The following is an 18,443-nucleotide window of genomic DNA, read 5'->3' on the forward strand; positions in this document are numbered from 1 at the left end:
ACTGTACACGAACATCTAGTGAGATGAACAGAAACCATCCCACTGCGTCCTGAAATACCAGGATCTTAGCAGTCCTGGGGACGTTCATGGTTTAATGTAAATCCGCCATTAAATGCTGGGCTTGCAGGTTTGCCTGTGTGCTAGAACCACCTGGGCAACGCAGGCTACTGATGACGGAGCACTTGTAAATCTAAATCTGCCTCTGCTCATTTCAGTGGATGCCTTTGAACCTGGAGACGCACATGTCAGAGTCACCTGAATAGATGGCTCAGGCTCCTGATTCCCAGGCCCCTGGACATTCTAATGCTGTCAGCTCAGTGGGGCCTAGGAACCCACGTTTTTATTAGCATACCTCCTGACTCAGACGCAGGCCACCCTCGGAGAAACACTGGTCTAGAACCCCAAGCTCACGACCACTCACCCACCTCTGACTCAGGACTGCCCTTCCACGTCACAACAGACCCAATCCTGACAAACCCTGTCTCTGCCCATGTTTGCACATCAAATCTTGTTTTCTTGTCAATTTGCCTGATTTCTGGAATGGTTTATCTCGACTTAAAGTTTCAGTAAGCAATGCAACTTGACTTAGTTTCAAGTTTCTCTCTATCTCTGGTCTTAAAGCAATTATGGATCCCAGAGAGAAGCTACGTGGTTACATTTTTGGGTCTACTTTTTATATGTCATCTCAATAAAATGGGGAATGGAACTTCTTTAGAAGAGCAGTTCTCAAAGTTCAGCATGTATCAAAATTATCTGGAGCAGAAGGATGCTTGTTAAAATCCATACTCACAGGGGCACCTGGGCGGCTCAGTCAGTGAAGCGTCTGACTTCTGCTCAGGTCATGATCTCACAGTTCGTGAATTTGAGCCCAGCGTTGGGCGCTGTGCTGACAGCTCAGACCCTGGAGCCTGCTTGCTGCCCCTCCCCTGCTTGCACCCTGTCTTTTCCTCTCTCAAAAATAAATCAAACATTTAAAAAATAAAAATTTGAAATGTCCTCAAGTTTAACAATCCAGAGTGCATAAGGACCTCTCTCTCTACCTTCCAGAGGGATGGAACCTTCTGGAGATGTTGCAGTGAAGGAGGGGAATGGCTGGGCGGTGGGTCCATGAGGAGTTCATTTTGTTGTTACGATTCCTTCAACAATACAGCCTCATGCTATTTACTCTTGTGAAATTATTTCACAGTGCACATATTTTAAAAGAACCTATTTCATAATGAGAAGTTTTAAAGGGAGAAGAAATGTGAGAGGTAAGGAAAAGATCCAGACACATGACTGTGATGGAAGTCTTGGAGAAGGCGGGGCACATGAGACCCGCACAGAATGGTCGGGATCTTGGTACCACTGTGGTAGCAGGTTCCCACATTTTGCTTCTCGTAATCATGTTGAGGGGTTGAAGTCATATCATATCACATCATGATCTCATGGTTGTGGGATTGAGGCCATTTCAGTGTGGAGCCTGCCTAAGATTCTCCCCTGCCCCCCTCTGTCCCTTCCCTGCTCTCTCTCTTTCTCTAAAATAAAAATTAAAAAAAAAATACAACCAGAATAGAAGAGAACTCAAGAAAGGAACCTCCGTTTTTGGAGTAGATAAGGACTTCTGAGTTACGACTCACAAACCAGAAGCCTTAAAAAAAAAAAAAAGACTGACAAATTTGACTACAAAAATAAATAAATGGAAATCAGCATGGAAAAAAAAATGTCATCTGGAAGCTCCAAGGCAAGAAAGCTGAGAACACCATTTGCAACCACACCACAAATAAAGGGCTTATTTCTCCAATACATAAATTAATAAGAAAAAGAACAAAAGACCAATAGAGAAAACAATGAATGTTTTCAAATAAAGGAGTGGCAGAAGCTTTTAATTACACACTGACTGATCCGGAAGGACACAGGATACTCAGGAGATGCTGCTGTTGGGCGCCCCAGGCAGAAGATACACAGTGCGGGAGGGAGGTGCTTCACTAGTTATCTTTTTATACAATACTTTTTGATTTTGAATTATGTAAATGTATTCTCTATTCACAATTTAATTACTTTAAATAATTAACTAAGCAGTTTGTAAAACTAGTAAGTGGTTTCCCCAACATCAACCCCGCTGAAATGGAATCTTCCGGAATGAGCATTGCTATGCCCTCACCTGTAAGGGCGTGTGGAGTTCTTCCTTTTAAAAAGATTCATACCGGGGCACCTGGGTGGCTCAGTTGGTTAAGCATCCGACTTTGGCTCAGGTCATGATCTCACGGTTCATGAGTTTGAGCCCCGCATCGGGCTCTGTGCTGACAGCTCAGACCCTGGAGCCTGCTTCGGATTCTGTCTCCCTCTCTCTCTGTCCCTCCCCTGCTCATGCTGTCACTCTCTCTCTCTCTCTCTCAATAAATAAATAAACATAAAAAAAAGAAATATTTAGAAAAAAGACTCACACCCCTCCAACTCTGGTTTCTGAGTTTAATGTAACAGCACAAAACATCTCTCCCATGGAAAACTGAGTATAGGGTAAACTTTCATCTGCCCAAGTTTGCTGGGATGGACGGCATCATTATTATATGGCTTCCAGAAAACAATTTCTATAATTTATGGCCAGGAATCATTTCCATTCCTCTACTCCTTTTTGTTTGTATATATATATGTATGTGTATATATATATATATTTTTTTTTAATGGAAAAGCAAGAACATAGACCACCAGACCACTTGCTGCCTGGGTGACAGATGGGTAGAGAGGGGGCCAGCTAGAGCTCACCCGCTCTTTGTAACCACTGTCATCCACGTGTGCATTCATGGTCTGTCCAACCCAACAGTATTTTGAAGAAAAGACCACGGCAGAAAGAAACGTACAAAACCCATCTCTAGGGCTCAACTGGAAAGCCATCGGAAGCTTCCGGTATCTACTAAGATCAAACACACGCGCATTTTACAGCTCAAGGTTCTTGTCTTCAGTATATACCAAGGGCAGTGGGCTCACTTGTGCAAGGAAAGGCGTGTGTGAGGGTGCCCCTGGAAACATTACCCCAAACAGCCCCGAGTGGCACGCCACCCCAGCGTTCACTGGGACCAGGAGAGATGGGTGACTCTGCGGCGTGTCCCCATAATGGAATTCCACGCCCTGGTGGCCATGGCAGACCTGCCAAGGCACACGACGATCTCACAGACAGACAGCTGAGCTGAAGGATGAGAGGGAAAGAACACAGCCGGTGTGATTTTAGTGAGATGTTAGGATAACAGGCCTAGAGAATCTACCTTTAGAAGCGAGGCTGATCGCTGGAAAAGGCGATGGCGGGGTTTCTAGGGATTGGCTACCGACAGTCAGTTTGGACAAAGGTGTCCAGCACCGTCCTTAATGTGTATCTTTTCTGCATCTGTGTGATGCCTCGATGAGATGCTTTAAAAGTCACTCAGAGCTGGAGTGCGCAGTGCGCGAACGGGTTTGGGGTAAGTCGTGGGCTCGACTCTTCAAGCCCCTGCTGAGACACCAGAGAGACTGAAGGGAGAAAATGCTACCGGCCGGAGCTCCTGGACATCATGCAGAGAGTGGGCTTGAGGGTTCAGAGGGCCCCCCTGCAGGCACGAAGGAGCAGCAAGCGTTCCGCGTTGGGCCTGCACACAGCCAAGAGGAAGAGACCGTGGGTGAAACTATGGGATCATGCAGCACAGTCACGTCGCACGTCCCCCAAACATGCATTTGGCGCGTCTCTGGCATTTTGAAGAAGCCACGGCAGAGAATTTAACCTTCACATCAACCAACAGGGCACTGGCAGTTGGCTCATGTGCATACCGGGCATTGTGCAAAAAGCCTTCCAGCACATTTTGCCTCGATCCTCACAAAACCCCTATGAATTAGGTCCTGTTAGGATTTCCACCTATACGAGGCTGGGAACAATTCAGTGTCTGTCCCAAGCCAGGCACGATGTCAGTGGGGGAAGGAGACCCACGGTCCGCCTTCACCTCCTAAACTCTAGCCTCCGTGGAGTCTTTTCTCCACAGCTCATCCCTCTGTGTATGCTACCCTCTGCGGTGCCAACAGCTGGACAGGGACATCAGCCATCCCTTTAGAGACACTGCTCTTGCCTCCATCTTCCCTTTCTCCTTCGGCAGTCTGTACTCTCGGCTTTCCCATAAAGCTGCACGCCAGAAACTCCTACCCCAAATCCTGTAAGAGTCTATAGCACTTTGTTTTCACCACGTTGAAGAAGTTAACAAACACTTTAGATCTTTCTCTTTGGCTAAAATATCCCACACGGTTGGACCAACTTCTTTATCAGCTGAAGAACCCCTCTGGCACTGGGCATTTCCAGGTGCCCTGGATTTGCATTTCCTTAACACAACTCAGAAGGAAACCCGCAAGGCTCATCAGATTAACAAAAGCAGCCCCCCGCATGGGGTTCATCTGAACCACAGCTGCTTTCCAGAAAACACAGCAGTGACCCAGAGTCGTTTTCTGTGAGGGTTATGGGCTGATAGGCCTGTGGAGAAAAAAAAAAAACCCCCATCGTCCTTACCCTGTTTTCAAGCTGACCAAAGCATCCTCCACTCCCTTCTGATTGAATTTGGTCATGTACTGATGCATGTAGGGGTAGTTATTACGAATGTTTCTCTCGGTACTGCCGTTAGGCACCGTGCCGAATCGGAAAGGCGGGGAATAGTCGTGAGGTCTCTGAAACTGGAGAGACAGACAGACAGACAGACAGACAGGACAGAGACAAAGAAAGAAGGAGAAGTCAGCCACCATTGTGTCTTGGGTCAGGAGTTAAACATATGCACGCCCTAGCCCAGGACAGTTGAAAAACCATTCATTTCTGTGTTTCCTTTTTTTTATTTAATCACACTTGCCACTGGCCTGCAACCTCTAGGTGGTCGGAAACAGGGCCTGTCTCGTTCCCAACTGTCCCCCAGTGCCGAGCACAGGGCCTGGCTGGGTGTGTGATGGGCATTTGTTGGATTGACTTTTTCGGCCCCATTATAGAGCCTAGCCTTGCAACGGGCACACGGGCCGTGCTCGGGGAACACGGATGGTGCTGGAATGAAAGTATTACTTTAACTCAGCTCGTTTATCTACTTTTTCATGAAACTTCTCTGTTTTCCCCACCAGTCACTCCCTTCTCTGAACCTCACTGAGAGCATGATCACCCCTAGGCAATGATGAAGACGGACAGAACAGATCACCCCAGAATAGGCCTCCTTGGCTTAAGGATTCCCTCAGGCTGGTTATGTTTTAGAAACAGCAGACACAGGACAAGGTCTGAAGAGTAGAAGTTGGCCCTTTTGTAAGAGACATTTACGCTAATATTGGTAGCGGTCTCTTCTTCTCAGCACCTGGACGAGGAAGATGCCTCATCCCTAGAAACCCTTGTCATTGGTGAACACACCAACTGAGGTCTATACAACAGCCTTCGCCCTAGGGTAGCGTGCTTTTCCCGACAACCCCCCCTAACGGACCTCCTCACCGCAGCCCCCCACTGTCTCTCTTTTGTCCTTAGCTGGTGATGGTGTTTAAGTGGGTGGCTTGGGCCATTGCAGAGAACTATTCAGTCTTCCTGGGCATGGCCATGTCTACAGAAGGTGTCCATGCTTTTACACTTTTGTCTGTTTTTCTCCTGTTCATCTCTCTTTTATTAGAGAGGTGTCTCAGCCAAGAACCTATAAGGGTAGAGAGAAATTTATTTTTCCTCCCTTACAATGACTAGATGTTTGCCATTTACGGATTCTCCACTCACTCATTCAGGCTTGGTCCACTTATTCGGGAATGAGTAGATTTCAGGCATAAGGGCAGCCTCCATGAATGTTTCTCGAGCTGAAGTCCCTGCTTACCCCTACCGTCTTGGGGGGGCCCATGTCTCAGAGGCTCTTGAGCCTCCATCAAGGTTGACTGTCCATGGTCCACTTGTCTTCCCTGATCGACTGATGCTCTGTTCCTAACAGCAGTGTTTGGGACAGCCCAGCGAGACTAGGAGTCAGAAGTACTAGGTCCGAGTCCCAGAAACACAATTAAAACCTAGAGTCAGCACAAGTGTGAGCTCGGGTTCAAAGGTTAAAAAACCAGGTTCTATCATTTGTAAACTATGGGACATTAGATAAGGCACCTCACACTTCCTCCATTTATTTTCCAGATCAGTACTTCTCTTGGAGGGGTCAGTGGGGCATTCTAAAATCATTAAAATTTGTCAAGTAATTAAAAATTTTTTAAATATATATTTTTTTATTTTTGAGAGAGAAACAGCATGAGCAGGGGAGGGGCAGAGAGAGGGAGACACAGAATCCAGACAGGCTCCAGGCTCTGAGCTAGCTGTCAGCACAAAGCCTGATGCAGGGCTCGAACCTATGAACCATGAGACCATGACCTGAGCTGAAGTCAGATGCTTAACTGACTGAGCCACCCAGAAGCCCCTCAAGTAATTGTATGTGCTTCCAAAGCGAGCACATCTGCTCAAGTAACTACAATAGTGCCTGGAATAGAGTAAGCACTCAGGAATTATTATTATTACTTTTCATTTTTGTTTTCAGCATGGATAAAAAAATGTAACCTGGGCTTCATTTTTCCATGAAATAGGAAATTCTGGAGCTATAATGTAATGATAATAAAGACTGGCACTTTTCGACGACTCGCTAAAGGCCAGCATTGCGCCAAGGACTTTACAAATGCTGAAGCATTTAACTTGCACAATAAATCTGCCAGGTTTCCATCTTAGAGGCTCCATTTTACAGATGGGGAAACTGAGGCTCAGAGAGGTTACATGACCTATTTAGGATCCCACGACCTGTGAGCAGCAGCCCAGAATTCAACCGTAGCTATGCCTGACCTCAGGGTGAGGTCTGAACTCTGTTCTTCCTCAAAGACCGACACCAATAACCTCTCCCCTTTTAGAGAGAGGACCTTGTGACTCAAAGAAGGGAAGGACCCCCAGCAAACCCATGGCGGGACCAGGGCTGGGATCCAGAGGCATCTCAGACTTCCGGGTTGGCCTGTCTTCCGTGCAGCTGAGAAGTGCTGGAGAAGGCGTCCAAGTTTACTCGAGTCAGACCAACCATCACCCTAAGTCTTCCTTCCAGACTCATGCTTCATTTCACCGTTAATTAAAATTTCCACTTGAAAATCGTGTCCCCTACATTAGGCAAGCCTCTGCGTAATGAGCACCCACCATTGCATTTGGGGGAAGAGGCCATACATTGTCCAAATGAGATCTTCCTGCTCTGTGCGTTGGTAGAGTGTGTGTGTGTGTGTGTGTGTGTGTGTATGTGTTTGTGTGTGCACACGCACGTGCGCATGGGCACGTGAACAGCAAAATGCTCTCTGCACTCACTCCAGCAGGCAGTGCCTCAATTCCTCCCCAAACGAGGTGGTGGCACCCACCCTGGCTCGTTGGCTTGGCAGCCGTCTGCCCCGGGGACATAGGTGAGGGCTCCTCACAAATCTAGGTACAGCGTCAGCTGCTCCCAATCTCCAAAGGTGCGGGAGGTGGCCCAGTGACCAAATGTCACCCACTTCACCCTCTGGCTGCTGGGGCCACAGAGATCTTTAGGTTTATTTTTTCCCTACCTTGGGTTTGCAAAGTGACAGAGACAGATATTCAGTGATGAATGTCCACACTTCTCTGGCCTTGACCTTCACCATCACCCCCATAGAATTCAGCCCAGCACCGAGATCCAAGAGCCTTTCCCGCTAGAGTAAAGGCTGTCAAACTCTCAACACACGTTGCACGGACTCGGACATTTCTTCACATCTACCCTGTGCACGCACACACACGCGCACTCTTTCTACATGTGAGATATTCTGATGTCATCCATGATGTTCTATTTCTTAAGTGGCCACAACCCTTAAATTAACTTCATGGCTCACTAGAAAGCCAGGACCTACAGGGTGAGAAAAGGTTAGGGGCAAGCATGGCTCCTCTCTTAAACCCTGGGGCCTCCCATGGAGGACACGGGCCGTGTAGTTTACAAAAATGATGCCTTGTGCAACTTTCTCCCAGAGAGTTCCTTGTGCAAACAGAATAAAACAGATGTGGGCTCTAGCAAAGGAACAGGTGCGGCAGAGGTGTCCACAGTCAGCAAGACCACAGAGCAATGCAATCACCATGCCTGGGGGGTGGGGAGTCCGTGGAGCTTCCTGCGGCCTCTCTCGCTGAAGACTACCCTCACTGGTCAGGTTCACTGCCTTCACTTGGTTTTGGGCTTAGATAGTTTAGCTCCTCATGCGCCACTTAGGAACTGAGTCATTTGGGGTAGCGGCTTAACCTCTCTGAGCCTCAGTTTCTCTACCTGTAAACTGGGGATTGCTTTTGCAATTAGTCTTTTGGTCCTTGAAAGAACACGGGGCTTGATACGTATCACCTCGTCACCTGCTGTCACCCAAAGTGAATTTAGCCAAATAATGGAGCCAGTTTCCTTCTAATCTGGAGAACAAAGGATTAAAGGGTTCTATTCTAAATTTTTTTTTCTATCCAAATCTGGAAGTCCTCCATGTGGCTGGAGGAGGTAGTAGAGATGCAGGTCTGGGAATAAAACACTTAGGGCAAATGTGGCAATGGACGGGGACATTTCTTTATTCCTCTTACACACCCAGACTACACATTTATTAAAAATATCTAGGGGTGCCTGGGTGGCTCAATTGATTGAGCATCCGACTTCAGCTCAGGTCATTATCTCACAGCTCTTAGGTTTGAGCCCCACGTCGGGCTCTGGGCTGACAGCTGGGAACCTGGAGCCTGCTTCAGATTCTGTGTTTCCCTCTCTCTCTGCCCCTCCTGCTTCCCCACCCTGCCCCACACTCTGTCTCTCTCTTTCAAAAATAAATAAAAATAAAAATAAATTTTTTAGGTTTATCTGTCTTCTGTGGCTGCAAATAAGGGACATCAGCATGTGAAGCTGAATTTCGGGTATGGTGATGCGCCACAAACCTCTGGAGGTCAGCATCAACCGACCGCAGCCCTTAGAAGGGAGGGGAGGCTCAGAGGCCTCCGTTCAGCCAGTGACCACCCAGCAGCGCTCGAGGACAGCACAGCTCCAAGGGGACACATCCGTGGGCTCCTCTACCAAGGCTGGCTCCCAAATTCCCCTCCATGGTCACAAAAGGCCAACCAGCCCAGTGACACGTCCAGCCCCCAGAGGTGCGGACCAGCTCATGAGGCAGGGAGGAGAAGGGGGAGGAGGGAGGGGGGAGGAGGCCGGAGCACTTACAATAGGATTATCTACCAAGTGCCAGGCAGGTGTGAGGAATATTGCTAATCCTCATATCAACCTTGCCAGAAAGGCATTAATACCTGCCCCCATTCTTACTAGGACATTAAGCCTTGGGGAGACTGACATACTCAAGGCCACATGACCATTTTACGGCAAGGTCAAGGTTGATCGCAGGTTCGTTTGACCCCAATTCTGGCGTTGGTCTTCGCACTGCCTTCATCTGCCTCCCAGGGTAGAGTCCCCTACCCTAGTGATGGCCAACATTTGGGGAAGGTTCCCCATCAACATTCCAACTTTTCTTTAGAATTTCCTAGGGGAACGTCTACCTATGAATCTGCCTATTTATAATTTAACCCAAGCTCATTCGATCACACCTTAGACTTCAACGGTGCTTTTCCCAGCAAGCACTCAGACTACAAAATGCATTAAAAGTATCGTAGGGGTGCCTGGGGGGCTCAGTCGGTTAAGCCTCGGACTTCGGCTCAGGTCAGATCTCACGTTCGTGAGTTCGAGCCCCGCGTCGGGCTCTGTGCTGACAGCTAGCTCAGAGCCTGGAGCCTGCTTCGGATTCTGTGTCTCCCTCTCTCTCTGACCCTTCCCTGCCCATCCTGTCTCTCTCTGTCCCTCAAAAAAAAAAAAAAAGGTATCATAAACCGGAGTTGTTACACAGGTAATCATGACATAAAAATAAGAAGGAAAAAGGAAAAAAAAAAACACCTCACTGGGTACAGTATCTAAATATATTGATCCCATATAGATTTTTATGTTACAGACTTTCTTGGCGTATCTGCTATTAATCTTCTGGGAACATTTAGCTTATTTACTCCAAGAATTTTGCTGTTTATCTAATTGTATCAAACATCTAATTAAAAGAGCGCTCTGCCACTAGTGCGCTGAGCTTGGGAGCTGAGCTGTGTCCCGCGAGGATGTGGTATCTGTTGCAAGGTGTCTCGAAGCCAGAGAAGGTCAGACAAATTGTCACTGGTTCTAATTAGTTTTCCCATGAGCGGTCATGTTATTTAGACCCAAAACTCTATAGCAAGGGATTTTTTCCCTCCCCCTTGCCTTCGAAAGTAGCAACAAAAAGCAAAATAGGCTGCCCATTGCTTTCTTGAAAAATTCTGGTTCCTGTCACTTTACCGTACCTCAACCTGCCTCTTTGAGGAGATGTATTTTTGTTCCCATTCTGTGATGGAGTCACGTGCCGGCGCCACTGGCCACAGGGGATTCTCCGGGCTCCATGGCACGGTCACGATTGCGGTCTCCTCTCTCACTACAATCCCTTCACCCAAACATACAGGGAGGAATGGGGAGGCATGGAGTGAACCGCACCTTTGAGTCTGTCCTGCCCAGACGCAATGGAACGGCTCAGGTCTGGTGCCCCCACACTGGTGGGCTGTTGGTTGCGGGTAACCAAAAGGATTGAGGGAACTTAAATTTCCAGACTCCTGGCATTCTAGTGCCCCAAGGTAATCATCCTGTGAAGAGCCCTGTGATGGGCCTTTGTCAGCAAAAGTGGGATGGGTACGCGGAGCTGGAAGCCTGCACTGTCCTACGTGCATTTCTGACCCAACAAATGAGCACCTGCTAAGCACCAGAGAACTCTCCAGAATCATTCCCCTGATACCTCTCCACCCATGTCCATTTTAATCTGGCAAGTTGTAGCTCCTTTTTACTACTTGTTCCTGCCTGGGATTTTGTTCCCCATTTACATTCATGTGTGTGTTGTTTGTTTCCTGCTTCTAGAATTGAAGTATCGTGGGGGTATGAGCTCAGACTGCCAAGGTCACCACAGTGGCTGGGAAGACCTCTCCCAAGAGGTGACATTTTCCTTAAAAGACCTGTAAGTCAAGGAGGAGCCGGCCATGAATAATGGGAAAGAACATTCAAGGCAAAGGGCAGAGCAAGTGCAAGGGCACTGTGGTGGAAATCTGCTGGGCTGGGCTATTGAGGGCACGGGGAGGAGGGGGCTCTGTGAGCCAGAGGGAGGGAACAGGTGAGGGCATGCCAGATCACACAGGGCTCTGTCGCCGGGGTCGAGTGGCGTGGACTCCAGCCACAGTGGGAAGCCTTCAGAGAGAGGCCAACCACTCACCCCTGTCGCTCCTCATTTGATGACAGGCCTTGTCTGTACCTCTTTCTACCACAGCATATGTCACGGATAAGCTGTTAGGGCTTTTCATGGCTGATTTTCTATTCAGCGATTTGTTGACGAATGCCAAAAGCATATACGTAGACTTATGTCAGCAAGACTTGCTGGTGAGATTTTATGAAGAGAGACAATTATCCACATATGCGACACCGAAAAGCTTTGCAAGGCAGCAATCCCCGCACTGCTGAGCTTAGCAAGTCAGGATCTGTTTCCTGAACTTCAGATTTCAATGGAAGGCTGCACCCGGTTTACCTCTTTTCTTCCTCTGGGTGCCTTTCTGAATAGCCGCTCACACCCGCCACCCTTGTGACATTCCAGCGAGAATGGAGACAGCACAGCAGGTGGGGTCCCTGCCTTCTTTCTGAGAGGGGAAGAAGGCCCGCCAGGGAGGGGTGGAGAAGGGTCGGAGTAAAAAGGAGCAGCCGGCAAATGAAAAGCATCTCTGCTCCTTGTGTGCCCTTGAGGAAGTTTCAGGGGAGTCAGGAAGGCGGACGGTGGGGCCGGCTGGCTACACGGGTACCAAGGCGCTGTCAGTTTTGCCTCTGGGTAGGCCTGAGGGGTGACTTTCTTCCAGGTCAGAGGAGAGATCCCAGGGGGCACATCAGAGACTCCAGCACGGCCAGAGGGTGGGGAGGCAGACTCAGAGCACCCCGCTTCCCCCCACATTTCTCCTCGTCCAGGCTCGTGGGTCTCCCCCAACCCCTTATGGGAAGGACTCCAGCCTGAGCTACGTGAGTCACAGAGCCTCGGTGCCACCGTCACGATCCTATAAATACGAGCAATGACCTTGTGGGGAGACGGTGCTTCCAAATAAGATCTGGAACCTTTTAGACCCGGGAGGGCTATGTTTAAGGTTCTGTTCTTGACATTTTTAGAAATATGCCCATTTCAGTGAAAAGAAACAAACAACAACAACAACAAAAGCTTTGGGCTTTAGAGTTGATGGGTTTGGATGGGCCCTTCTGAGAAGAGACCATTTAAGATCAACCCCTCGGGCACTGAGGGGAGGAAGGTGGCCTTACCTTCTTGTCACTGAGGCCGGTCACTTGGTCCACAAATTCCTCCTGGATCATGAAAGCAGCCAGGTTGGCCGTGTAGCTGGCCAGGAAGATGACAGCGAAGAAGGCCCACACGGACACCATGATCTTGCTGGTGGTCCCTTTGGGGTTCTGGACAGGCACAGAGTTGTTGAACACCAGGCCCCAGAGGAGCCAGATAGCTTTTCCGATTGTGAAAGAAGGCCCATGGGGTGCTGCAAGTAACAGGAAGGGCCTTCTCAGAACTTTCTCGAAAGGGCAACGTGGTGGCCGCCAGCCATCCTGCCAGTTGCCAGGAAACAGAACCACCTCAGGCTTGTGCCTCTTCATTGCCCCAGAGCCACAGCCAGCACCCTCCCCGCGTCGTTAACGATGAGCATTTCCAAGGGGCGCCTGGGTGGCTCAGCCCGTTAAGCTTCCAACTTCAGCCAGGGTCAACTTTAGCCCAGGTTTGTGGGTTCAAGCCCCCCATCGGGCTCTGTGCTGACAGCTCAGAGCCTGGACCCTGCTTCAGATTCTGTGTCTCCCTCTCTCTCTATTCCTCCCCTGCTCGTGCTCTGTCTCTCTCTCAAAAATAAAATTAAACATTAAAGAAAATTTAAAACAATGAGCATTTCCCCCATGTTTCTATCTCACTGGATTTTTTTTTTTTTTGCCATGTTTCTTAAAAGAAGGGGAAATAAAATGAAATAAAAACACAAGCAAGAAAGGGAAAGAAAATGGTTAGGCAAAATGTGGTTTTAAATTTGGATTCGATTTCCGTTGGCGGCAGCCAATGTCCTGAGCCAACGTAGCGAGCCTCGCAGAAATGTGCGCATGGGGCCGCTTCCGTTCTCATGGGCCGTGCTTTTGGGTAAGGACCGCGCGGTCCAGGGGCCCTGACGTGGGGCAGTCTAATCCGATTGTCCCTAGCAGTCCACCCTGTTCAAACTCAGATGTTAAACGTGCCCAATATAGGAATTAAACCCAACTAAAAACGCTCTGCAAATGGAGACATCAGCAGCCCGAATAACAGAGCTGAATCCTCCCATGGCTACGCAGATGGAAGACATTTGGTTGCAGGTCATGGAAAATGAACTCTCTGATATCACAGCACTTTTTCTCCCTCGGTGTATCCTCGCAACAGCTCCCCGTCCCTTTTAAGATTCTTAAATGTTCTCTGTAGCAATCTTCGCTAACGAGGCAGAACCACATGGCACAATTTATTGGGGTGGGGGGTGTGCAGGCTATAAAATGCATGCCTTTGGGCTTTCATGTCTGTTTTGCACAAGGGAAAAAAATCAATTTATGCTCTCATGGGAAAAAGGACTTCCTTTAACAGAAGGTTAATTTTTATGTCATTTAAGTAAATGAAAATATGAAAAAATGATCTACTCAGACTTCAGTTCACAATGCAAGCACAGTGGGCAATAAATAAAGTAGCAGAAGTGAATCGTTGACAGGAGATACGAAGTTCTGGGCAGGGAGCCTGGGAGAAGCAGGCTTTCTGCACGCTGGAGGCCAAAGCCAGGTGACGGCAATATTCCTAATAACCCTATACAGCACATCAAAGGGAAGGCAATTAATTTTGTTATTCTCAATCTCAAGTGCTCTGTTTCTCTTTGCCTAGTTTTATAATCTTCTGGGCTTATTCCCAAGATGCCAAGAACTCTTAGGGGGAAAAAAAATAATTAGAGTCAATCCAGTTAACTTCATGAACTACTTAATTTTCTCAGGGATGCAGGCTGATCAGAAGTGAGGGCTATTTGGGAATCAGAAATAGGTGCCTGCAAGGGTTCTAAGACTTTTGGGAATTCCTGATTCATGAATACTATTACGAGCTGGGCAGAAAACCTTCCCCCATAAAGTGCAGTGAAATGTAACAGGAAGCCTTCTTGCACAAAGAAACCAGGAACTGTCATGTTTGGAGAGTTTCCACAAGCAGATGAGAAGAAAACAAAAAGCCTCAAGGCGACGGAAGTCCTGGGAAGTTTGCCTGCCTGATTCCTTGCTTTACAAGAGTCTTTGAAGTGCGTGCTTTGGCCAGAGGGGGGGTTGCTGCACGTGATGGCCTTTGGACTGGTTTTCATCTTGGAAGATATATACCTGATTTATCCACTTAGCTCCAGCCAAGCCCAACCCACTGTAATCCTTTCTCTCAGAGAAGGAGCACCTCCCTTCCACTCCTGCCTGCTCTTTCTGTTACCTGATGGAGTAGCCCGTGACCCTCCTACACTGCACATGCTTTAGCCTACCTTTCCTGCCGACTTATATCACTGTCCGCAGTACTCACTCACATCTGTTCTGTTCCATCAGGATTGATTCCCCGTCAAGACCCCTCTTTGCATTTGCTGTTCCCTCTGCATGAAATGCTTGACCCTCCATTTGTCACATGACTTCTCATTCCTTCGGGTCCTCACCTGCAATGTCCTGTCTTCCCAAAGTTCTTCCCCGATGCCCCCCACCCCGTCACCTCACTTGGGCTTTTGTTCCCCTTCTCTTGATACTTATTACCATCTGTGATTATTACTGTTATGTGTTCATGTGTTATCTTCACAACTAAATTCTCAGCTCCCTGGGGGATCAGGAAGGCTCCATCGAGGTTACTGTGTTGTCCCCCTGCACTAGCATAGTGCCTGGCACACGGCACCTACTCAACAAACACTCATCAAAGAAGTATGTGAATTCGCATACAGCACAAACTCACATTCTACTCTATATATGTGGTGCAATCACTCCCAGAAAACTCTCCCAGACTCCACTCTGTTGGAACCTCCATATTGGTTAGTTACATTGCCCTTTCAGTGGAGGTTGGCGCTTCTCGCACTTAAGCAACAACTAATGAGTATTTATGGCATCTTCACTATGTTACCTTGACTGGAGATGGTTTGTGTAGTTATAACCGCTCTTTGGTGGTTGGGAAGTGAGAAGATTTCAAGAAAACCAAGTCCCATGACCTGCTGAGTGTTTCCAACATCAAATCTTGCAAGTGAGGAGAATTACATGGCCAGCTGAAGCACCCTGATTCTGAATGACTGTATGCTGAAGACCTACTGTCTTCCATCAACGTAAGTCATTTTTCAGGAAAGAGATTTGGTCCAAGCAGCCTTCGGATGCCATCCACTTAGAATGTGTTGTGCATTAAGGAAAATTCACTCAACGTGATGTAATGTATTTATGTCTTTGCACAGTAGCCTCTTAATAAGTCAGTGCCAATGAATGTCTCCCAATGCAATTTTCTATCTACTGATTGCAGCTTTATCAAGTACAATGCACTAAGGTCAGGCACTGTCAAGAGGAAAATGTAAGTCTTTGGGGGGAAATACCACTTTATAATTATTTTTACCATCAAATGAATGCAAGTGTGACTCAGTCTGGAGAAAGTTCTTAAACTAGAATCTATAAAAGCCATTTCCTTTGCATAGACAGACATTGAGACTCACAACAACCTTAACACTTCTTTTGATACAGATTTTGAACATTAATCACCAGAAAACCTTCAACTTGGCTTTCTCAACAAATCGCCAACGGTTTCCACCTAAGAGCGACAGACTACCGCAGGATAACATGGTTAAAGATGTTCCATTTTGTTTGATCCCCCTTTTCAGTTGAAGCAAATAACCTGCAAAGGGCACAGAATTACAAGTAGTATTGGTGACCTGGCACCTTTCATGCAACAGAATAGGCAGCCAGCTGGGGATGATGCGTTCTCAAGCTGGAATCTTTGTCAAAAGTCAATGAGAGAGCATCAACAAAGGGAGGCCTCACCTTTCCCTCTGGCTAAGCTTCTGTTGTACCCAACAGGGCTGAAGTACTCAAAGACGAAAACAGCTATGGCGGACACGATGAGCAGCATCACAAACATCATCACCCAGACGGAGGCGCTGAACGGTTCTGCGGACGAACAAGCCAGAGGAGTGGAGCGTGGTCAGTTTGCAGATCCTCACAACCAGCGCCAACGGGGAGCCCAGAGGTCTGTTGGTAGGCTCCCCAGGAACCCCTCCCTCCTGTGCATCTGGTCATTCAAAAGAAGCCAGTCATTGCCGATTCATACGCCTACATCATTCTCCAATGCCTTCTTATTTGAGACATTTTATAAGACTGCACATAATAGGGTAAAAATAGAGAAGAACATATGACGCTTTTCCAAATCGGGTCAAGGATAGTAAAAACAAACAGGAGAAAGAATGCAAATAGAGAGGTCATTGGGTCCGATATGATTATAGCATCATCCGGGGACCAGTGCTATGGGGAGTCAATCTTAAGGCTTCTGCAGACCAGCATGGGTTTTATTCTTATTTTCAGTTGGATTCTTCCATGCTGGAGGGACGATGTTTGGGGAATTCCAGAGGGAAAGGAAGCATTACAAACTGGTAGAAAGGGATGGTAAAATCATGGGGTTGACAGCAATCAATACCAGAAGGTCATCGTCTGCCACCACTGCTATCACTCCTGCCACACTCTCCTCTCTGCCGTCTGCTCCAGACAGATGAGATCTCTACAATTTTAAAATCTTGTTGATGTTGGAAATGGGCTTGAATGCATTTTCTAAAGTCATTTGAGGATATCATACTCGCATGGTAATTGGGTGAAAAAAGCATTGCTTAAAGAATAGAGACAATGAAGTAGTAGATGGATAGATAGTAATTTCCCCTGTAAGTAGTTTACATCAGCTCATTTTCATATGGATGTCTCCGAAGGGCAGGCCAAGCCACAAGGTTCTAAATCTTAGAATGCTCTAGAAAGTTAACGATTTCATGTAAAATAAATTAACATTTATATTCAGTCTGATTGAGGATATGAAAATGGGCTGAATGGAGCCATTGTATCCACAGAGGTCACAGATTTGCTAGAACATCAACAGAGACTAAAATTTTGAAAAATGAACATATCTCCACCTGAAGGCGTCATTGGCAAGAAACTGCCCTTGGATACCAATAAACTTATAATCCTTTTCATCACAAGCAAACATTTTCTGAGGGCAAAATATAAGAAGCCCAGTAATACCTTGAATAGGAGACATTTTATTATTTTTAAATTGTTTTTCAGATGAAGCTAGTAATAATCATAAAGAATGAGGCTGGTAGCAAGTCACCCTATCATCAAAGTCTATGACTACCTGACACAGCTAGAGGTCATCATAAATTCTAATTTAATGAGCTTACTATCTAACAAGAAACTAATTTGTCCGAAGCTTTAACTACACTGAATAATTTAAAAACTGACAGGAATGCTTGGCAATGCAGATTCAATGATGCAAATATGTTAGAAAGTAACAGGTACTGGCAAAGACTACGTAGGTTAAGTAACACAAGATGGGTTGAAAGGAATCAATGAGACTGCCACCATGATGTATCTTAGTTAAAAGTAGCTTGGGTAATAACACTATTATATTCCTGAAATCATTGCAATTGGGTAATGAGGTGTATCCAAAAAGGAGGAGAAGTAAAGGAATAGGAAGGTTAAAAATACTTAATATTCAAAAACAGAAACGGTAAAGTAATTCACCAAGCTGGGTATGTTAATGGCATGGTGTGTCTTACGGGAAGAAGTTCACCATGATGAGTAAATGAGCACAATCATAGAAAGCACTTGGTCGTGTGTGTGCACACACACACAGAGTACATTAAGAGGAGTAGCTATTTGATTCCGAGATTAAAGGCAGAATCGGTAGTGGCAGTGGTGGTGGTTGTGCCCTGTTCATGGTCCTGAAAAGGCAGTTGATGCATCCTAATGGTAACACTAGCTGTTCCAAAAATCAGGTGGAAGCCTGATCAAACAACTGACCCCAGAGGTTTCCCCACTTGGAAGTGACATCTGTCCCTTGGCTCGTGAGCATGGCAGAGAGATAAAAGGATTCTGCTATAGTGTTCTGGTTTTTAAAAAGTTTTTTTTTAATGGTCATTAAAAATTATTTTAAATGTTTGTATATTTTTGAGAAAGAGTGTGAGTGGGGGCAGGGCAGAGAGAGAGGGAGACACAGAATCCAAAGCAGGCTCGAGGCTGAGCTGTCAGCACAGAGCCTGACGTGGGACTCGAATCCATGAACCGCGAGATCATGACCTGAGCTGAAGTCAGCTGCTTAACCGAATGAGCCAC

The 18,443-nt window shown here is 47.0% G+C and overlaps 1 protein-coding gene across 1 annotated transcript in view; it reads right to left on the bottom strand.

The window, feature by feature from the left end:
- Positions 1–18,443, bottom strand: part of GRIN2A (glutamate ionotropic receptor NMDA type subunit 2A) — a 368,909-nt gene that overhangs the window by 54,582 nt on the left and 295,884 nt on the right. The window contains exons 7-9 of the mRNA XM_029948744.1: positions 16,113–16,238; positions 12,351–12,580; positions 4,499–4,659 (exon numbers count right to left, since the gene is read on the bottom strand). Of these exons, the coding sequence (XP_029804604.1) occupies positions 4,499–4,659; positions 12,351–12,580; positions 16,113–16,238 (517 nt within the window). The remainder of the gene's footprint in view (positions 1–4,498; positions 4,660–12,350; positions 12,581–16,112; positions 16,239–18,443) is intronic.

Source organism: Suricata suricatta, chromosome 8 (assembly GCF_006229205.1).
Source record: "Suricata suricatta isolate VVHF042 chromosome 8, meerkat_22Aug2017_6uvM2_HiC, whole genome shotgun sequence".
Taxonomy (NCBI): domain Eukaryota; kingdom Metazoa; phylum Chordata; class Mammalia; order Carnivora; family Herpestidae; genus Suricata; species Suricata suricatta.